We start from the raw sequence: 21,795 nt of genomic DNA on the forward strand, positions 1-21,795 counted from the left end.
TTTTTCTTCATACTGTTTTATAAACACTTAACTATGGAAAAGACATGTTAATAAAAATAACATGGAAATACATTTGAATCTTGTGAATTTGTACTGAATCCAATTTTGGACATTTTATGAATCATGAGATGCTGTTAAACGTGAGAAAAATCCAAATAGCTAATTTCCACATGAATCTTAAAACATATTTGGATATGAAGCTTTTTATTCTGAATGTTTTGAGCGGATGTTTCTCATTTGTCTTCACACTTGACATTAGCGACCGCCCTGACGCTCCCTCTTCCCAACGCGAAGCTGCAGATTCTCGCTCATCTCTCGGATCCACCACCATGTAGTCAGCGGGGCGCAGGCGGTGCAGCTCCATCCATGTCCCGTGCCATCTTCCTGAGCATCGACTCCTCCATCCTCCGCTCCGGTCGTTGATCTAGCACCCTGCCCTGCCGCCACCATGCTGCAGATCGGCGACGAGGTGATGTATTTCTCGGCGGTGTTCCTGCTGCTGATGCTGGGGACCAGGAGCGCCACGGGGGCCTCCCTGCTCACCGCGTTCCTCTACGTCTTTATGGTGATGTTCCGGTTCCCCCCGGTGCCGGCGGAGCAGGCCGGCCGCGTCCTCCGGCCCGGGGCTCCTCCGGGCGGCGTCCCGGTGGTGGCGCACCGCGGCGGGAGCCACGACGCACCGGAGAACACGCTGGCGGCGATCAGAGAGGTCAGTCAGCCGAGAGAGAGGGGCTGTGCACGGTGTTGGGTTATAGAACGGGCTGCAGACATTCAACACCCACAATAAATAATACATTTCTGCAGGAATCTCCCTTCTAGAAGAAATTAGACAATGCAATGAGGGATTTTTCTGGAATTATAAACCTTCTGCAGTGAAAAGCTGCAGGAGCTGCTGAGGTTTTCAATGTCGTGACTCCCTGTTGTTTTGCAGTGTAAGCATCCAGCTCAGGGATGCTCACACTGTTGGAGTTATTTTATAATCGGCCTTTGCAGATCAGATGCTCATTGTTCTTATTGTATAAAATAAACTCATTTTAATTGATGCCATCAAGTCCTGCATTGAAACTCCAGACGTGCAGATTTGAAATCCTTGCCTCCCTCATCGTTTCTGTTTTTATACATCGGCTTCATCTCCATCCTCCACACCACTCCAAATCTGTCTGGGATCATATTTCTCATCGCTCCACTCTTCATCAGTTTGAAGGAGCTGGATGTGAAGATGAGCTTCTATTGTTCAGCCTCATCCTGCAAAAACACTGGATCCCACATTTTCCCTCTGATCAGTCACTGGTCAAAAGTATCGGAGCAAAATGTGGCAGATCTTTGGTCCCCTGTAGGTGTCACTTTGACAAATTATTATATTTTCAGTCTTAGGAGATAGCATCTCTTTGAGATTGTGTGATTTGAAACTTCATCTTTCGTTCTTTCTGTAGGTTGATCATTTTTCCATTAGTGCTTTTTTTTTGTCAATTTAAAGGTTCAGTGTGTAGAATTTAGTGACATCTAGTGGTGAAGTTGCATGTTGCAGCTGACTACCCTTCATCTCACCCTCCCCTTCCAAACATGAAGGAGAACCTGTACCCTTCAGTTGTCATAAAACCTCAAAAGGTGTTTAGTTTGTCCAGTTTGGGTTACTGTAAAAAAAATGGCAGCCTCCGTAGAGAGGACCCACTCCCTGTAAATATAAAGTATTTAAATATAAAAGGGCCCATTCTAGGGTAAAGAAAACAACAATTTGTACAATTTAGATGAAACACTAGTGAAAACGTCACTAGGATTATTTTATATTTAATTTCTGCCAATAGATCCCTTTTACTCAAATCTTACACACTGAACCTTTAACAGTCCACATCACCTGAATCGACCTGAGGCTCTGTCTCAGTTAAGAGTTTAGAATCGTGAGCGTGTTCTTCATCCACAGTCAATTACCCAAGTTCAGCTTTGTGAATACGCGCCCAGTTAGTTTATATAGTCACCACCAACGCATTGGATTTTACGCGCAAAGTTATGTGTGCACACATTTACAACAATAGCCATTCTTTTGTTGGAGGTAGCGCTCCACATACCTTTGGCGTTGGCCGGCATGCAGGTGTTCTGAAGTTCTGTTTCCCTCCGTGCGTGATCCGCAGCTCCAACAGCTCCGGTGCGCAACAGGAGACGTTGAGAAGCCCCAGCAGCTGGTCCCGGAAAACACAGTCAAACCACAGCAGCTGGTCCTGGGACACAGTCAAACCACAGCAGACATCCAACGCTGTCCTCAATGGAGCAGTTTTTGACTTATTGTAGTGACCCCGTGGCCAATCAAAAGAAGCCACCATGGTTGCTGATTAATTGTTTTGAAGTGTCCAGTTACCAAAAAACAAAGGCGATTTCTTGCTTACAATCGGGATAAGTCTATTTCCCCAAAACATAGACAGAAGAAATCATAACCTTCTTTTCACAGCCATTACCGCACGTTCAAAGACTGTTTGCTTCTTACCAGCAACACCTGGGTCAAGTGACCCCCCTGATTATATCAACCTCTTGCCTCATTGACAGCAGCACTGCTCCCCCAAGTGGTGGGAGGTTCAACAAAACACAACAATAACAAAATGGCTCTTACAGTTTGTTGTTTTTATTTGGCCACATTTACTCCTGTTTTACTCATGAGTTGATCTAAGAGATGAGTACTTCACTGAATCTATCCGGCCAAAGCTAGACACTGGTCCTCTGCCAGCAAACATGGAAACAAGTGAAAGAATTCTACTGATCATTTAATGCGAGAAAGAGCAAAACTCATACACCACAATGTGAACAGTAAACGGCTTGTTGACCACACAGAGCACTATTCACTCATTCACACAAAACCATGTGAAGTTTTCTATCACATTTCCATCAATATGCCAATGTGGCTCAGTATCGTCAGACTGGAAGGGCCAGGGATCAAACCACTGACCTCATGGTTAGAAACCTCCTGTGTCCCACCTCCAGTGTCCCACCTCCTCTGTCACACGCTCCCATTTCCTCCAGTTGTTTGAAAACCTCTGAGGGAAAACGTCAGTATTCATTTGTCCTCTTTCACACCCTGTGATCTCCTGATGCTGTAGGCCAGCAGGAACGGAGCCACCGGAGTGGAGCTGGACCTGAGCTTCACTGCCGACGGCGTGCCGGTGCTGATGCATGACGAGACTGTTGACCGCACCACCAACGGCTCCGGGCCAGTGAGCAAACTGCAAATTATCCAACTGAGGAGATTAGACGCTGCTGCTCATCACAGACTGAAGTACGTGTCCTATCGCACGTATAAATAACTTCTGCAAAATAATTGTTCTCCCCAGTGATCCCTTTCCCTTCACATGTATCTCACTGTTAAAAGATGGTTTTCAAGCTATAGAGTTGAATGTGTGAAGTCGATGCATCAGCGATACAATCATCTTCGGAGTATCGTAACAAAACTGCTGTGGTTTCTCTCGTCTCCAGAGAGAAGTTCAGCGGAGAGAAGGTCCCGACTCTGCAGGAGGCCGTGGAGGAATGCATGAGACACCAGCTGACCATCTTCTTTGACGTCAAAGGTCAACCTGATAAGGTGATAAATATATAGTGACGTAGTAAAGAGAGTAAGAGGCAAGAAAGATGATGAGCAATGTGAAGTCATTGATAACTATCTCTTCCTATTTTTATGATTAAAGTTTCTATTTAGGCGTGTGTACAGATTTTTACTTGCTCGTACAATCATCCTGTGCCACTGCACTTTACTTATAACATTTCATACAAACCACTACAGTGAAAAGGTGTTTATAATGTACATACTCAGCATTTTCTTATTTAATTTTAAACTTTCATTTTTATTCTATTGCCTTTCTTATGTTATTGTATTCTCTCCTCATTCTGAAGTGCCTGCCGCTGTAACAACTGAATTTCAACCGCTGTGTGGATCAATAAAGTTTTATTTTATCTTATCTTTTCTTTTCTTTTCTAGGCTGCATCAGTGCTTCGTGAGATGTACAAGAAGTTCCCTGTCCTTTACAATTCCAGTATGGTTTCCTCATTTGAACCCAAAGTTATCTACAAGGTAACAGAACCTATGAATAATTAACAAAGATTCCAACAACCTCTAGAAAGGTATTTCAATCTTTAGAAGACAGAAAATCTATTGTGTCTGAGAATGTCTGAAAGATGTGTTTCTTTTAACTGGTTTTCTTTCATTTGTTTACTCGTTGTTGATCATGATTATTACCCCCCGCCAAGCAGGTTATGATTTCACCCATTTCCATTTGTTGTTGGTTGGTTTGTAAGCAAGATTATTCACAACCGATTGGAAGGATTCCCATGAAACCTAGTGGAGGCATGTGGGTCAGGGAAGAATCCAGGCCTTTTTTAAACATTTTCAGTTTTCTCAGGGAATAATTCATGGAATTTTGATGAAAAGAAATGTCACAATAAGGGAACTGATATCTATGAGTGTGTATAATTTGGGGCAGCTTGATTGTATCTGTTGGGGCCTTGGCCTCTGTGGAGTGCCGTTCTATTTTTGTCACTATTTTTGTCTAAGACAGGCCAGTTTGGATGAAATGCAAAGTCCTGTGTCTGATTTCTACTGAAACAGCTTTTTGTTTTTCCTCCACAGATGCGTCAGACTGACCCCAACGTGGTCACGGCCCTGACCCACCGGCCCTGGAGACTGAGCCGCCTTGGCGATGGCACTCCTCGGACCCTGTCCACGTGGGGTCAGCTCTGGACGGGGTTTCTGGACGTCTTGCTGGACTGGGCCCACCACCACATCCTGTGGAAGCTTTGTGGAGTCTCTGCCATCCTCGTGCAGAAAGACTTCGTCTCACTGTAGGTGAAATTAACAGGGTTTAATCATTGCAATGCAAGGAAAGGTGTTTTGAGATAGTGTCTGTTGATAACTTGATAATCAGAAGGCATTTCCATTTGGCGTCATCTGAATCACTGAAAACATTTGAAAGTGGGGCAGTGATTCAAAGATCTTTAAAAACTGCAGAACCCAGTCCTGATGGAAAATTATGATAAAAATAACTGAATATAAAAGCAGCAGATCAGCAGAAATGTAAACATGCTTCATTCTATGGGGTCACCACTGTTTCAGAAATACAGTATATCATGAATTGTTTGCTACCAAAAATACGTCTCTGGCTGTGGGTCACATTAGCTTCTTCATGGACTGAGCTCTCCTCTCTCTGTACTCTCCTCCTCTCTGTGACTCAGGGACTACGTTCAGTACTGGGCAGAGCGCGGTGTGGAGGTGGTGGGCTGGACTGTGAACACCGCTGAGGAGAAAAGCTTCTACCAAAACCTGCTGAAGATCGGGTACATCACTGACAGTTTGCTGGAAGACTGTGATCCTCATTACTGAACCAGAACGCGCACAGATACACAGACACACAGACACACACACACACACACACACACACACACACACACACACACACACACACACACACACACACACACACACACACACACACACACACACACACACACACACACACACACACACACACACACACACACACACACAAAGCAGCTCAACACGTACAGGGTTTAACAAATTTAAAGAAAATTGAACCTATCAGTTTTCCAATGAACAAAGTAGAACTTGAAAAGTCTAGACTAACTAGAGACACTGCCCTGTAGTCGTGCTCCTCCATCTACCAGTTTAGTTTCGGTCTACGTACATTTTATTCCAGGTCACCATGACCTTTGCCCTCTGAAATCCGTTAAACTTCTAGTCCAAGTGACAACTTCTCAACATTCTCAAAAGGCAGCCATGAGTTATCATGGTTGAAAGGCCAGCAACTTGTTTTGTGAGGCCAACGTGTCCTTGAACCTTTGACCTTTGACCACCCGAATGTGATCAATTAATCTGTGAGTCAAAGTGAACATTTTTGCTAAATTACCAAATTCTAATCAGTCAATCCCTGATTCGAAGTGAACTTTTGTACTAAATTTGAAGAAATTCCCTCGAGGTGTTCCTGAGATATCGTGTTCACAACAATGAAATGGACGGACAGAGGGACGACATGAAAACATAATCCCTCCGGCCCTTGGCTGTCTCCGGCGTGGAGGTGTAAAAAAATCACTTTATTCATCACAACAGTTCTCAGTTTCTTATCGTTTTAAAGATCATTATAATGTATATAGTAGATTAAGTTTAATTCAAGGAGAGATCTGGTGCTAACAAGCTCTATAGTGGCAAACAAACAAGTCCCAGCTTTATAGGCTGCATGAATTAGTGCAGAGGTGAGAAATTGAGGTAAGACGTCACATATTTACCTGTAGCTGGCATACAGGTACATTCCCTTTAATAAACAATGAAGCTTAAACTGTAAACCTCCCACCAGCAGCAACACCTTCTGCTCCCACTCCTCTGGACCAGGGATTAGGATTACGCTTCCTTTAAGATCTTTTCTACCCTCTCTGCTGATCTCTCAGAGGCTTTGTTCTACCTTTATTAAAGAGACGTCTGTATAAATAGATGTAAGACATGATGGCTGCTCTCGTGATATTTATCTAATAATGAGCTCTGGAGGATGAATATTCCACAGAGTGACGTGGTGATTGTTCGCCTGCTGCCTGCGTGTGCTGCAGTTGCACAAACACACGAGACACTTTGCTGCAAGATGTTGAAATACATAAGAACACGTTGGTCCTTGAGGGAAACTAAATGTTCGGTTGAACTTTGCCACACAGGTGTAACTTGTTCTGGTGCGTGTGTAATGACTCGTCACTGGGAAATGAGACCTCGCTTTGTGATCCGAGCTGCAGGCAGGAATTTAAGAAACATCCTCTGTAACATTAAAAGTTGTTCCGCATGACAGTTATTAATTTTACATTTCAGACATAATGTCTGTAAAAGCTATCACCTCACGTAACGATTCAAAAGCTGCTTTTAGTTAGTCCACACCGCTGAACACTGTTTCCCTTCATTTTATCTTAATATAACTTAACTGTTTTGCTTGACTACACTTAGCTGACTGCTCTGTATCTGATAATCTGCCTTAAAAAAGCCCACAAAGTGTCATTTGTCTGTAACTGCTGAAAATATATAGAGGACGTGGGAGTGGTGTCCTCAGTGGATCTTTAGGTTTTAGTTATTCAGACAGTTATTGCAGACAGAAGACTTAACAACATTAACTTGGTTATTACTTATGTATTTATTTTAAAAATCTATGATTCTCTTTGTTTCCATTCTTAACATTTCCTCCAAATCATCACAGTGTCACTCATCAAAACATTTAATCTTCCCTGTTCAGCTCAAATAATTCTTTACAAATTTATTTTGTAAACCTGATCAAAGTTCATATTGTCTTTTAAGTGAAAAAAACAAATTCCCAATTGATAATAATAATAAAAAGTTCTGTTGCTGGGTTTCTGTGTCCACTCACTCTTTCACTGACAACAACACAAGGACACTAGTTAGTATAAAGTGAAGCATGGTTGCGTTGTAAACAGAGATGTGTGTATATACAGTATGGTTGTGTTGTGACCTCTGTGTGATTACTGTCAACACAGAGACGTTGAGCAGGTGGGGACATTTCACCCCCACTGAAGAAAGCTTTCTGTTTTCAAACACAGGGTTTACCTGTTTTATTATTACTCAGTACATGACAGAGACAAAAATGACAAAATAACAAAAAATAAACACAATCAAAATGGGGGTCAGGGATAGCAGGTCACATCCGGCCCACATACCTGGAATGATGGCACCAGTGTGGTCCGGTCCTGTTTGCCAGATCTGGGCTGCAAGTAAAACCATAACAATACCGCGTGTTAACCAAAGGTGACCTGAATTTCTTTGGTGATATTTGGAGCACCAGTTACCACACGGGCCACTTTGGGTTCACATCCAGATTCGACCTCTCCTTGGCACGTTTGCCAAAAAAGGCCCACATTTGTTTTGGGATATTTGGGCCACATTAGGCTCACATCCATTCTGTTTGGGCCAGAGGTGCCGCTTCATAGCCTGAAGGGGCCCACATCCGTATGCCGGGGTGCCATCGTCTCTAAAACAACCCGTGGCAGAGCATACAGAGGAAAATAGGTGTTATACTAACGTTATAATTCTACCTATAAGATCAAACTTGACAGGATGTGACAGTTCCTTCTCATGGATGCCAGTCTGGTCCCTGATCCCCCCCCCCTCGTGTTCCAGATTCGTGACGCTCCCGGGGACACTGTCCCTTTAAAGCGCAGGAGGAGGCGTGTAGGGACGTCGAGCGGCGTCGCGCATTGACGGTGCGCGTCCTCCTGTGTCTTATGAATGGTCGCTGCCGTCTCAGGTCGTTTGACATTGTGGAGGCGCAGGACACCTCGGCACCAAAGCGACTGCTACGGGGCGACGGAGGGCACAGTGAGGAGGGGTCGCTGGCCGAGGCGCGCACCGGCTCCTGGTTTTTACGCACGGCGCGGTTCTTGTTTCCTGTCCCGTCTCATGTCAGCTCCGTGGTAACTCCGCCTGACCCGCAGAGGAGAGAGGGGCTGACACCTCTCACATCCACACTTCAGCACCGAGGAATGAGTGGAGACCTGCTCCATTCGGACGCCGCTCGCTCTTAACGTCAAAGTGCCGAACTCAAAAGTTTCACAGGGGACTGTTCCTGCGCATGATGTACACTATCACCAGAGGTCCCAGCAAACTGGCCACCCAGCGACGCACAGGTCAGAGTCTGCACCTTTATGCCACATTTATGACATTTGGAACAGTGGATCTTGTTCGGAAACTTAACGCTCGCTTTGTCTTTATTCCCCAGGGCCCACGCAGCAGCTGGAGAACAAAATAAACGACTTCAAGCACAAGCAAACCCCCTGGAACCTGCCCGAGTAAGTGAAGTGACTTTAAAATAATAAGAAGAAGAAGACATGGAATGAAGAATCCTATTAATGCTCCAAGTTGTGTATCTGTGATGCTTTGTCATGTGGAGATCTCCCTGGGTTTTTGGATGTCTGCATGTTTTGCCAGCTTTGCATGAGTTGCGCTGGGAGGGGGAGGGAGGGGGGTGGGTGTGTTACTGAATAATGACAGTGTCCATGTACGTCATCAGCTTGAGACAGACAGAGTTACACCTCCACACTGTGGCCTCCCCAGGGGTCGGCCTGCCTGCTGGGCTGTTTTCATGCCATTGACCCGGCCAGGCTCTGGGAGTGCGTGACCTTCAGGGAAGGCGAGGTGGCACATGGTCGTTCATTCAGCTGTTGCACTCTCTGACTCCTACACAACCAACCTTGCTTGACTTTTAAACCCAAAGGCTGATAACTCCTGCAGGGAAACTAGTATGCAGCCCCTCCCTCCTCCTCTGGGCTACCTGTAACATGGTCTTCTCTCTCCTTGTACCCACCAGGCTCCCCGCGCCCAAGATAGTTTTCAACCGCCCGAATGGTAAAAAGTACCATCACCCTGCGCCGGCTCTGCCCGCAGACGACCATCAGGAAGAGACTTCCACCGCCGCACATGAGGAAAATGTGAAGTTTCTCTATGAGGGTAAGGAAGTCGATTGGAGTGGTTGGACTGGAAATACGAGAATACGACACCAAACTAGACTTTTCCCTGTCTCACTGTATCCACCGGCTATTTTGTGAATGACATTGTTTCGCTCGGAGTTTACTAGAACTGCTAACCAGCTGCCACCCCCTCCCTCCCACACCTCACCCACACAGCTGCTCTGATACTGATAGCCATGACAGGCGCTGAGCAGAGACATGTTATCACACCAGCGTGTCGTGCTCCAGCATGATGACCCGCGCTGGCACACACGTCCTGTGGGAAACTCAGCCTTTTTGTCTGCTTTGAGGAGAGACAACAAAAGCTCCAGACAGGTTTTTAGTGAGTTGTGGGTGAGCCTCTACACGCTGACCCAGTTTCTGAAGCCTGTGGCCCCTTTTTTTTTAACGTCCACACACTCGTTCAGTCTCCAGGAGACTTCACTTGGCCTCAGCTCATGTTTTCTGTGTCCCGCGAGTTGTTGGCATTGACGCTCAGTCCCCGCAGCTCACAAACAACTTCAATGACCTTGTCGATGGGCGGACAAGGACACAAAGCAGCCTCCCTCCCCCACTTCAGCAAGTTTGCTGTTCAGGGTTGATGCCTTCGCTTCAAACACTTCAGTGTTTGATATGGAAACGTGTCCGTGTGAGTTTTCTGAAAGTCGTGTCCTGAAGGCAGCAAGTCAATTGTGATCTTTAAAGCTCACACACACGCGCAACTTCTACAAGAGTGAGGACACAATGCATTCCCTGGCCCCTGACTGTAAAACCTACTTCTAACTGTAACATCAAAAAACTGGTTTTCAGTCTCAAAACAGCTTTTGACACACACACACACACACACACGTGTCCACATGCTGCATCATTTGAAGCACAAACGTGAGCCAGCAGCAGCCCTTTGAAGCAGTCGTCCTTGTGCACTTGAAGTGTTTGACTCTGTGGGTGTGACCCTGTGGTGCAGGATAAAATAAACAAACTTGAACAGATTATTTTCTGTTGCCTACTAATTAGGGCAGGGCAATAACACAATATCAATAATTATTGCAATGTAATTGTCAGCAATAGCAATATATCAAAAGTCAATATAAATCAGTATAATGTTAAAGGGGACATAGCATGCAAATTCCACTTTGTTAGTGCTTCTAAAGGTTAATGTGGGTATCTGGCATGTCTACCAACCCAAAAACTCTGGGAAAAAAACACTCGCGCGTTTTGTTATGGTTCCTCTAAGTCAGAAACGTCATGCTTGAGCGACTCGATTGAGCTTCCTGGGTTTTGTGTCGTAACAAGGCACTGGAAGTCTCCCTACATGGTCTTGGCCCACCCCCACCTCATCCCCCGTCCCCCACACTCGTTACGCCGGGTTTACACCGGACGCAGCGAGGCTGCGAGGCACAGCGCCGTTCCCAAGCACACAGCCGCCTGGCTGTTCACACGAGACGAGCATTTCTCCGCTGGTCAGCCCGCGATTCACTCACGTGGCATTTGTCTGGATTGTTGGGACCGGGAGGCTGCAGCAGTTGCTCGGGCGCGACCGCTCGCTCTCCCATGCGTGAGCTGGAATTTGTGTCAGCGCCACACAGCCAGCAGTGTGGAAGACTTCCGCAGTGTTCAGCACTACTGTAACACTGGCACAAACACACAGAGCCCCCCCACTCGTTACGCCGGGTTTACACCGGACGCGGAAGCGCCGCTGCGAGGCAGCGCAGCGCCGTTCTCAAGCGCGCAGCCGCCTGGCTGTTCACACGGGACGTGCATTTCTCCGCGCTGGTCAGCCCCATAGACTGTATATATAAGGTCAGCCCGCGATTCTGCTTTCTCCGCTTGTTGTTGTACCCGTTGAATGTCGGGGTTCGGGGGTAAATGATGGTCTTCATAGCCCCCCACCCCTCTCTTTCTCTCTCTGTCTGTCTGCTTGTGTGCTTGTAGTGGATGGGCAGAGGGGGACATTTAATTATGTGATTGGGAAAATTAAAACTCCAGGACAACAGAAGGGGAATACAAAGTATGGGATGCATATTTGATAATTTATATCATATAAAATATGTAATTTATATCGTTTAAAAATCATGGGGGAGAGGGGGAGAGGGGAGCTGGCTCATTAGCATTTAAAGGAACAGGCACTCAAAACAGGTCACTCTGTGGAGGGCTGTTTTATACAGGGTAAAAAGGGTGCTGTTTTATATGATCCTTGTGGTATTTTGACCAAAGTATGTTACAGACATTTCATTAAGACCCCAAGGAACCATATCAACTTGTGGTAAAATGGGCATGCTATGTCCCCTTTAATATATTGTGTGAGCACGGAGAGGAGGTTCGACACGTTAGTCATCGACGTCAGCTTTGTGAAATGTTTTGCTGTTTATCAAGTGTTTGAGTTTAAAACCACAACTGTCACTCAGGGTCTTAAAATAGTCGTTAAGCTCCTTTTGATTATCTGACACTTTGCGTATTTGAATGTTGCCATGCAAGATGAACAAATTAACACCAAAATCAAAGTCATTATTGTCTGAAAGTTTTTAAAGCTAACTGATTGTGTTGTGGTGTTTCCAGCCTGGCAGGAGGTGGAGCAGCAGCAGCAGCAGCACGGGCCCGAGGAAACTCAGGCAGTTCACTATAAAGAAACCACTGGCAGCCCACACATGGACAGTGAGTACTTCTTCCTCCTCCTCTTCCTCCTCCTCACTCTGCAGCCTCCTCCACAAGCTGCTCCTGTTCTCAGGTTATAGATCTGCATCTGTAATAGTTTGATTTATGGCTGAACTAAGGTGTTCATGTAAACTACAGCTGTGGAGAGGAGAATTCAAATAAGTATGACAAAGACCCCCTGTGCTCCCCTCAGCATCAAGGTGCATTGGAATGTGTGGCTCTGAGAGTTTTTTTGATTTGAAGTAGACTCACTTCTTAAAATTGTTCTTGTTCCGGTTGTATTAATTTATGACAAACCCGCCAACTGAGTATTAGTATGTTGTCTCATTGAGTAAATGACTTCTTTCCTTCCCCCTTCAGACTTTGTGCCCATTGACCTGGATGAATGGTGGGCCCAGCGCTTCCTAGCCAACATCGACAAGCTGTCCTGACGCTGCTCTGGGACCAGCGGATCTTGACCGTCGGTCAGGAGAGACTCTGGCTCCAGGATACGTGGGAGCAGCAGGTGTGAACGGGTCAGTGTCCTGATGGGATTCACATGGACGGACAGCGCTGGGACGCTGCCGTAGAAACCACAGGGAATCGCCTCACTCGAACTCCAGCCTTTTAACTCCAACCCACTAAACACCAAACATTCAGTCTGCCACAGACGGCTGAAGGACAATGTCTTCAGATTTGTCTCACCCTCAACAGAGATGTCATGCTACTTTGAAATGCAGTAAAGTTTTTTCTTTTCCCAAGAATCTCTGAATTGGCATCTTTTCTTCTATCACATGAATATCTCCATGTTTATTCACCTTCATTTATGATGCAGCCACAGCTTCATAAACACAAACACCATTTTAAAACTGTTTAGATGTATTTTGCCACATTTAGCTTCTTGCAAAACAGGTGAACATATTAAATATGAAACAGATAAAATAGACTAGAATCAGCCTGAAGGATGTAACGCACGTCTTAATGAACTGCGGTTTATTAACCCTTCTCTTGCTCACACTTTAGAATGACACCCGTCACATTTCAACAGGATTTGGAAATATGATTCAAGAATTCAGATTTACTTCCACACTTTTTAATGCATAACCGTAATTTGTTTTCCTGTTTTTTCTCATTGTTTGTGGCTGGTTTGCATCCAGAATATTCAGTATGCGCAGGTCACTGACTTAAATCATATACATAAGATGTTCTCACACATGAACTCCAGAAAACGTACACACAACTGCGTCTGGACACTCCCCAGACTTTGCTTTTCACACATGAAGAAGGCAGCAGGACACTGTCCAGGGGGGACGAGTTCACAACAACAGGAAAATGTCTGGAACGTTCAGGTGAGGGGGGGGGCGCCTTGGTAGAGCATGCAGGATGCATTAACGTAGTAATTCTGCTGAGGAAAACACATGTTTTTGTTTTTAAGCACATCAACACCGGCGTCTGCGCTCATCACTAAAAGCTCTCAAATCTCATCTTTCCAAGTTGACATCTTCTTAAATTGTCAGAGTGAATCCTCAGGACAATCTGCTGCTGTATGGACTCACGAGGACATTCTCCGGAGTTTTTACTAGAGGCCTGGCAGGAAAACTCCGGAGAATGTCCGCAGCAACTGATTCTCACATACACCCCCTCCGGATAATTTCAGGGGAACGTTTGGATTTCAGTTCCTGTCTAAAAGCAGCTTTACAGGGACCTGTCCTGTTTTTACATGGCAGCACATTGGGCGGAGTATGAAAGTCACACTGAAAAGACGAGTAGAACAAACTTCATGACCGGCTCAGCCCAATCTTCTGAAAGATATTACCAATATTTGAAACTCCTGATGAAACGGTGCTGAACAAAGAGCGGAAATGTTTATGGAAAAGCTCTCTAGGACGCTGCTGGCACTTCATCTCTCTCCAGCCTTTATGTGCTCTCCATACGAGGATATGAAGTTCACCAGAGGGGAAGGAGACGTGTTTTTATGGCTCGGTGTGACGCCTGTAGTGCTCTTCAGAAACAGCAGTTCTCCGGCCCTTCAGTGGCTGTAAATGCTTCAGTCTTCAAAGCCGAGTCCGTCTGCACTGCTCATGTCTGCATGAGGCGCTCAGTGCTTCTCCAGAGCTTTAGTCAGAAGATCGTTCAGGCGGGAAATCATCGGTCGGGGATCGTCGTTCAGGCCTGCTGTGATCATGGCGTTGTCGTAGATCTAAAAGAAAATAGAGAGTAAAAAGTAAGTAAGAGTTTAACTTTGCACAGGAAGGATGTTTAACTATTAGCAAATGTTTTTAATAGATGCAAATATCCTCAGAAGGTTGATTACAGCCGCCAGAATAGAGACACGGCAACATTAGCAATATTTATGATAAATGTTTCACTTTATTAGTTTCATTAATAGTGAACATATATTCATGTTTCTCCCCATGAAGCAAATGAAAACAGAAGCAGCTCAGACAAGGCAGCTTCTTATTAAAATATAAATATGTTTTTACCTGCTCCAGTAAGAGTCCGGCCAGGTCTGAGTTTGTGTCTTTCAGTGCGTGCAACTTCTTGATCAGATCATGTCTGTAAGACGGTGGAAAATGTAAACGACAGTGAGAGCTGGACATAAAACCGACTTGATTTAAAGTTATACCATTGTATATTTTTATGCCTTAAATCCACCCATCTCTCACCCTGCATTGATCTCCAGTGTGGGCTGCAGTATCTGAGCTCTTTCCTCGGAGGTGCGGGCCATCTGCTGAGTGCGCAGGAAATGGCGTGCAGCGCCCATTTCCAGCACGGTGATCATCGCTGGGTGGGTGTCCAGACGAGGGGTGAGCTGTGGGACCAGGGAGGAAACGTAGTAAACATGTCTGGGCGAAGTTACATTGTTAGGATGAAACAAGCCACATCATTGCATCACTGTCTCTACGCCTTAACTGTATAAATGAAGCCACAAACTGGCACTTATTAAAAAATAAATTTAATTATATATATGAATTCATTCATTCAGTCCAGAAACAAACTCAGACTGGGTAAAAACATGAGGAATGAATACACACAGCTATGAAGAAAAGTATCGATCATTATGTGTTGATCAGTGTTGATAATGTAGTGGTGTCAGAGACGTCAGCTGAGTCAGTGTCTGTGTGTGTGTGTGTCTGCGTGTCAGCGCAAGAGAGAGAAGAGAGTGAGCCGAGTCAGGTTGGACTGAATCAATGAATGAATATATATGGGTTAGGGTTATATATCCCTAACCCATAATATAATGTACATTGTAGTGTCTCTCTGTAGAGGCAGATCGCAGAGACAATTTAAATCGTTCACGATCTAATATTGTCATATCGTACACCCCTATTTAAGAGCATGACAATTTGTAAACATACACAAGCAGCAACCCTTTGAAATTCTGATTCATCTTATCTTTACCTTTATGTTGGTGACTCGAGGGCCAAGAGCGTTCTTCATCCAGGCAATCAGGTTGTCGGCCTCCTCCTGTGACAGACGCTCAGAGGCTGCAGAGGAAAGACGACAGGAAACAAGGGGCAGGATTACAGCCCTGACAGCAAGAGGCCTCCTGCTACAGCTGCAAATATGAAATACTAAACACTGATGCGATGGGGAAGTATGAAGGTATGAACTTGGCGATATGAGAGAGAAGCAGACCTGGTTTGCTGTCCTCAAACTTCTCCTCCTTGTAGTGATCCACCACGATGTCCGTCTCCGCGGAGATCAGTTTCTTCTTGTCAAACTCCCTGAGGTGGAGCAGGGTCAGCTCATCGAACTGCTCGAAGCAGAACAGCACCTGCACAGACACATGACACAGGGTTTCACTGGATTTTTCATGGACCAGGTTATTTATTTAATTATTTTTAAAATTGGCTTCCAATAAAATCAATAAACGTAATGGATCCATCACCATCTGTCACGTCAGCCTCTCACCTCCATATCTTTCTGTTTCATGGCCTCAAAGTAGGGGGAGTGCTCTGCAAGATGGCGGTTGGGGGCACACAGGTAGTGGATGTTCCGTGTGCCGGCCTTCATTCGAGAGCTGTACTCCATCAGACTGGTCTGCTGACCCGCCGGCAGAGCGGACGACTCAAACCTCAACAGCTTCGCGATGTCCTCCTGTAGGGAGACAGCTGCTGGTGAGACAACATGTTTCTGGACAGTGATGCTTTCTCCAGGCATCTTTATTAACTTTCCCCCTCTAAAAACCAAAGAGTGTGTCACCTTGACGTCCTGCTCCTGGGTGGTGATGATGCCCTCCCTCATGAAGAGGCTGTAGTCCTCAAAGAACTTGTTGTACTTCTCCGGCTCCTTCTTGCTTTGGTCCAGCAGGAAGCGGATCACCCTCTGCTGCAGAACGTCACGGAGCTTCCTGGAGTCAGGGGTCAGGGTAAAATAATTAATCACTGATCAATTATAAAGAAAATGTAGCAATTTTTTTAAGGGTAAGTAACCACAGGAAGGGAAGAGATTACATATAAAACAAAGAACACAGTAAGTTGTAAAACTGGTCTTATACCTGATGAGGGCGCTCTCTTGCAACAGCTCTCTGCTCAGATTCAGAGGGATGTCCTCACTATCCACCACACCTACACACACAGAAACCCTGTGAGGGACACTCATTGACATAATGCATTGCATTCCTTATCCTCTTAAGGTTAATTTAAAGGTTAGATGCGATTACGGAAACAAACTGAGCCTTCTGTACACCCCCGCCATCATTTCTTACTCATTGGTGCACGTTTTCTGAAAGCTTACGGATATGGAAAAACAAACGAAATGGAGCAATACCACCGAAAATCTGAGGGGCAGTGTAGCCACTAGTGCAAGTGAGACGACCATAAGACACAAGGAAGAAACGTCAACAATGGCAGAACTTTTAGAGAAGAGACTTTGCGAGTTGTTAAGAAACTACAAGCATCTAAATGTCCAAACTTCCCCCAACCATTATGTTTGTTGTATTACTTAACCACTCATGGAAGAATGATTACACAGTTTGTAACTGACAAATCTCTTTTTGTACATAAATGTGTCATAAATGAGCCTTTAACCAACCTGTACAACTAAAGCACTTAACCTCGCCTACACAATCAACAATATTTTTGCTTCAGTACATAAAATCAGGCACATCAAAGTGGAGGATCCAAACCTTGGAGGAAGCGCAGCCACTTGGGGAGGATGTCACTCGCTTTGGTCTGGATCAAGACCTTCCTGCTGTACAGAGCCACGCTGGAGCCAATCTCCCTGCTCACGTCAAACATGCTCGGCTTCTGTTGGTCAATAAAATCTTTTATCAAAACATTGGAAAAAAATCGAACTTTAATTTAACCACTGACACTGAAAGAATGTTCTGTCTGGAGAGAGAAGTACTTAAATTACTGAATTCATGGCTTTGTTAAACCATGTCCAGGCCTTGAGGTTTGCTGGTTGTATTCCCTAATGTAAGACTATTATAAATTAAGCAGCAGAGAGAGTGACAAAACGTGTCCCGAGCTCCTCACCGCATCAGGAACATAGAAGATGCTTCGGATGTTGAGCGGGGCATCGGCGCGGTAGTGCAGCGTGTAGCGGGGCTTGTCGTAGGCCTGGGCGATGTAGCGGTAGAACTCCTCATGCTGCCAGTCGCTGATCTCCTTCGGCTCCATCATCCACAAAGCCTGCAGGGTGACGGAGGTCCAATAACAGTTAGCTTCAAAATGACTGTGCATGTTTTTACAATGAAAACTTTCAGCTGAGACGTTGAATAATTTGTGCATGTTTGCTTAATTGAAATCTTCATTGTCAGAGCATCCACCTTAGATTCAATTCTGTCCTCTATAGGGACAATGTGTTCAGTAAGAGAATCTAATTTTATAATTATCTACTAATATGTTGAGATCAAGTAAACAATAACACAGCCTCAATTCACCCAAAATCTTGCCTTAACATTAAGCTTTTTTCTTTTCCATTAATACTCTGCTGTTATGGTTTAAAAAAACATTAGAAACCATAAATAAAATGCTGTGGGTTAAGATTGTAAGTTAGCTCCTGTTTTGATTTTAAGATTATTATGTCTCAAATGTTTGTCTAGTACTGAATACTGAAGTACTGAATACTGATCTCAATAATGAGTAAAAAGCGATTTCAACCAATACATACATTTCTAAAAACTTGCAATGATCCCCAAAACATCGTTATCAAAACCTTGTGACTATAATTGTAATTGAGGCTTGATATTTTACAGTTAATCCATAAACTTCATGATAAATAACTGAACATCAAAATAAAATGCAAATACAACCAAATAAATAGAGATTGAATAAAGAAAAGCGATTTTCTTTTTTTACATAAATTGTAAACATTAATGCAGGCATTGTTTACTCTGTAAAAAGATAATTTTCATATTGGCCCACATTGGCAAAAAATAAATGCTGACACAGATATGTCTGTGAAAGGCTCATGTCGGCTGATTGTTTATCAGCTAAACGATAAATCAGTCTGACTGTAGTACTGGATCTTAACGCCTTGAAATTGTTGTAGCCTGATGAATTTTCCTAATTTCGAACGGAACCAGAGCGACTCACCTGCAGAGTGTTGAGCCTCCGTCCATTCAGGAAAATGGGGAAACTGACAAAGTTGCTGTACTTTGTTACGACCTCTGAAAGAGATACAACAGGTTGTCGTCACGGGGGAATGATGCATTAATCAAAAATGATCTCTGGAAGGTTTTGTTTCACTGATGAAGAAGCCTCAGAAGTTTTACCTTTAACTCTGTCCTCAGAGGCAAACTCCTTGCAGTCGTCCTTGAGCTGCAGCACGATCTTTGTTCCTGGATGAACACCACTGGCTTCAGCAATCTCAAAAACTCCAGAGCTGATGGAGACAATGACAGAGAACATTTGAGGATCATCAGGATCACAGCTCTGTTATACTGTAAAACAGAATCACACCCAGGAACTGAAACAAAACACTTCTTATTGCACTCACCCGTCTGATGACCACTTGTACCCAGGTGCATCGGGCTCAGCAGAGCGCGAGTAAACGTCCACCTGGTCAGCCACCATGAAGGAGGAGTAGAATCCGACCCCGAACTGACCAATGATGGAGCTGCTGGCCTCCGCCTGGTTCTGCAGAGCGTCCAGAAAAGCCTGTAATGAATAGAATAGTTATTTTGACAGAAAGTGAGAACAGCAAGATACATCCTATACACACGTTTGAACTTGCTGTTTACTTATTAAAAAATTTGAGACCTTTTCATAAATGATGAGTGATAAAAGTGCAAAGAACTACACACAAGTCACCTTTGAACCGGAGCGAGCGATGGTCCCCAGGTTGGCCACCAGCTCCTCTTGGTTCATCCCCACTCCAGTGTCCTATTGGCACAGAAATTCCTCAGTCATTCATAGTCACTGTAGTACCATTTTTTCCCACCAGGTGGCAATCCCGGTCAAAACCATACCAGGAAACAAACTGAAACGTCAGAGTTTGTGTCTTACACTGGAAACACAAGGGAAATCATGTTGTGCATTGATTCGTAAATAATTCTGATGTGTTTTATTGAAAAGGATTTCATGGGAGCTTCTATTTGGTTTTACTGCACAGTAAAACATTTGTTTGGACGGGGCTGTACCTGGATGGTGAAGGTGCCCTTGGCAGCGTCGGACTGCAGGTGGATCTCCATGGGAGCCGTTTCACCCCCCGCTGTCATCAGTTTGTGACGCAGTTTTTCTAACGCATCACTGCCATTCGAGATCAGCTCCCTGATGAACACCTGGTGGGACGAGAAGGCAGCCGTTATATTTTATAAACTCTCATGTCGGCGTAGCTAAGTTGTTCTCCAATACACACTCTCTTACCTCTTTCTCTGAGTACAGGGACCTGGCAACAATGTCCAGCAGCTTTTTTGTTTCAGCCTGAAACTCATGTTTGGAGAAGCTGCCTGGAAGAATCAGGGGTGAAACAAGATTTTAGATAATCATAAATCTAACAGATGATGACAAACAATGGTTTGAACTCCAGTTGTTCCAGCACCTTGAACAGACTCTGTGTCACTGATGATGGTGTGCAGGGGCTCCTCCTCGGGCTCCTTCTCAGCTTCCTGGGTGCTGTAGTAAGACTGCTGGCTGACGCCGAGGCAGGAACGCTGAGCGCTCCACAGTCTGGCCTGACTGCTCCACCTCTGCTGCTGCGTGACCCGCAATCCTGAGGACAGGAGGAATAAGGCAGTGGGGGGGGGGGTTAGAAAACAATCTCGTGGATGTTCTTTGTCTTTATGGTGCCGTGCAGAGCGCTCATTGATGAGGGTCTGTATTTATCAAAGGTCTGATAGTATCTATAAGCTCCAAAACCCTGATCAGACCTGGGATTAACATCCGTCCTGTGTGATCCAAACACATGAGGTCGTCGCTAAGTTCAAGTCTGAACACATCCAAATACGTTCCAAGGTCCGATCACTCACTACCCATTCGGAGGTGGTCTCGGACACAAGTGGCCGCATTTGTTTTGTTGTGTGAACGTAAATGCGTCCTGGGACACATATGTAGGAAGCTGACGTACTCTGAGCCACTGCGGTTTCACAATTTGATCTTCACAAACACAAATGATGTACATTTGCAAACTTAGAGCTGACCCCTTGTGATCAAACCCATCCGAGCGGATGTTGATACCAGGTCTGAACCGGGTCTTGGAGCTTATAGATACTAGAGAGGAACAAACCATCAGATCCCCACTGACAAAAGCAGACAAAAACAAAGCATGGAAATAAATAAAAATGAACTCAGGTCCAATAGTCTGAGACCACTTCCCCATGGACCTCACTGTATGAATTTACAGTTTTAAGTGTCAAAACAATGGAAACAATTACTTATTAGTTTCTGACTTGAAAACTTTTAATAGCTGATGTAGTTTTATTTTGTGAGGAAAGTGGAATCAGTGAGACGGACCCTGAGGTGACATCACACTTCAGGAGCCTTTCCTCTGTTATGTAAACATGTGTGTATCCACTCTGGGTGATAAACAAAATGGGTTCGGTCCACAGAGTTTGAGTTTCAGTCTGATATGAGCGTGGAATAACTTAGTATTTCAAGTACATTGTTGGTTTAAATCCCCCTGCACATGTCGCGCACGGATCGGACTGACACACCGGGCTCATAGTGTCGAACTACCGGCGGGTAAATTCCACATTTCGCCCTGAATCTCACCTTGTGGCTCTGCTCAGCGAACCCGGCTAACGATGCTAACACACATTAGCTCACCTGCGGACAAGGAGCGCGAGGCGGTTCTGCTGCTCAGCCCTCGCGTGCACGTCGTTAGGCGCGTGCCGGTCCCCCGGGAGGAACCGAGCACGAACCGAGCCAGCGCGAGACACCGGGACATGAGGACGGCGGTGGGACAGACGAGAGACACGAAGACAGATTGACCCACGGACAGGTTGACCCGCAGAGAGACACACACGCCGAACGAAACGACACAGTCAGGACCCCGCGCCTCGTGATGACGTCGGTATGGTGCGTCTTCGCGCTGCCTGATGAGAAAGTGGGCGTCACTCAATCGATTACAATCACATTTGGTGGAATAACGAACCATTTGATTTCAGTATAATTGATTTAAACCACTTCTAGTTTTGTCCGCGCAAGTTTATTGTTGGTGCTAATCCCATTTATAATTGAGTTAGTTTCTTTTTCTCGCCCGTCAAGGTCAAACGGTGATCGTTTTACATATAGT

The 21,795-nt window shown here is 45.1% G+C and overlaps 3 protein-coding genes and 1 long non-coding RNA gene across 4 annotated transcripts; 2 read left to right on the forward strand and 2 right to left on the reverse strand.

Annotated features, from left to right (window-relative positions):
• Positions 1-187: 187 nt before the first annotated feature.
• LOC118123080 lies at positions 188-2,511 on the reverse strand. Its single transcript, XR_004698551.2, has 2 exons — positions 2,067-2,511; positions 188-761 (listed from the first exon to the last, which is right to left on the reverse strand). It is a non-coding gene; the product is annotated as an uncharacterized LOC118123080 (long non-coding RNA).
• LOC118123078 (glycerophosphodiester phosphodiesterase 1) lies at positions 189-7,341 on the forward strand. The gene is made up of 6 exons (XM_035180192.2): positions 189-709; positions 3,087-3,262; positions 3,460-3,565; positions 3,959-4,051; positions 4,607-4,818; positions 5,209-7,341. The coding sequence occupies exons 1-6, from the start codon at positions 449-451 to the stop codon at positions 5,354-5,356; spliced, it is 996 nt and encodes a 331-aa protein (XP_035036083.1). The 5' UTR covers positions 189-448; the 3' UTR covers positions 5,357-7,341.
• An 851-nt stretch (positions 7,342-8,192) lies between these two features.
• Positions 8,193-12,875, forward strand: LOC118123079 (MAPK regulated corepressor interacting protein 2). The gene is made up of 5 exons (XM_035180193.2): positions 8,193-8,661; positions 8,754-8,823; positions 9,342-9,481; positions 12,037-12,132; positions 12,493-12,875. Exons 1-5 carry the CDS (start codon positions 8,607-8,609, stop codon positions 12,561-12,563), a joined length of 432 nt encoding a protein of 143 aa, XP_035036084.1. The 5' UTR covers positions 8,193-8,606; the 3' UTR covers positions 12,564-12,875.
• Positions 12,876-13,188: 313 nt separating this feature from the next.
• trap1 (TNF receptor-associated protein 1) lies at positions 13,189-21,562 on the reverse strand. Its single transcript, XM_035180190.2, has 18 exons — positions 21,327-21,562; positions 20,104-20,274; positions 19,929-20,011; positions 19,703-19,843; positions 19,374-19,445; positions 19,060-19,220; positions 18,836-18,945; positions 18,657-18,730; positions 17,595-17,750; positions 17,243-17,363; positions 16,613-16,682; positions 16,318-16,465; positions 16,027-16,212; positions 15,751-15,889; positions 15,514-15,599; positions 14,778-14,923; positions 14,595-14,667; positions 13,189-14,311 (listed from the first exon to the last, which is right to left on the reverse strand). The coding sequence occupies exons 1-18, from the start codon at positions 21,445-21,447 to the stop codon at positions 14,210-14,212; spliced, it is 2,160 nt and encodes a 719-aa protein (XP_035036081.1). The 5' UTR covers positions 21,448-21,562; the 3' UTR covers positions 13,189-14,209.
• Positions 21,563-21,795: the final 233 nt, after the last annotated feature.

This window comes from Hippoglossus stenolepis, chromosome 16 (assembly GCF_022539355.2).
Source record: "Hippoglossus stenolepis isolate QCI-W04-F060 chromosome 16, HSTE1.2, whole genome shotgun sequence".
Taxonomy (NCBI): Eukaryota; Metazoa; Chordata; class Actinopteri; order Pleuronectiformes; family Pleuronectidae; genus Hippoglossus; species Hippoglossus stenolepis.

Coding starts and splice junctions, on each gene's coding strand:
- LOC118123078 (XM_035180192.2), top strand. CDS start 449: ATGCTGCAGATCGGCGACGAGGTGATGTATTTCTCGGCGGTGTTCCTG. Junction 3,263..3,459: donor GCTGCTCATCACAGACTGAA/GTACGTGTCCTA, acceptor TCTCGTCTCCAG/AGAGAAGTTCAGCGGAGAGA. Junction 3,566..3,958: donor TCAAAGGTCAACCTGATAAG/GTGATAAATATA, acceptor TTTCTTTTCTAG/GCTGCATCAGTGCTTCGTGA.
- LOC118123079 (XM_035180193.2), top strand. CDS start 8,607: ATGATGTACACTATCACCAGAGGTCCCAGCAAACTGGCCACCCAGCGA. Junction 8,824..9,341: donor ACCCCCTGGAACCTGCCCGA/GTAAGTGAAGTG, acceptor TGTACCCACCAG/GCTCCCCGCGCCCAAGATAG. Junction 9,482..12,036: donor TGTGAAGTTTCTCTATGAGG/GTAAGGAAGTCG, acceptor TGGTGTTTCCAG/CCTGGCAGGAGGTGGAGCAG.
- trap1 (XM_035180190.2), bottom strand. CDS start 21,447: ATGTCCCGGTGTCTCGCGCTGGCTCGGTTCGTGCTCGGTTCCTCCCGG. Junction 19,844..19,928: donor CCCTGTACTCAGAGAAAGAG/GTAAGAGAGTGT, acceptor TCGTCCCACCAG/GTGTTCATCAGGGAGCTGAT. Junction 16,466..16,612: donor CAAGAGAGCGCCCTCATCAG/GTATAAGACCAG, acceptor CCCTGACTCCAG/GAAGCTCCGTGACGTTCTGC.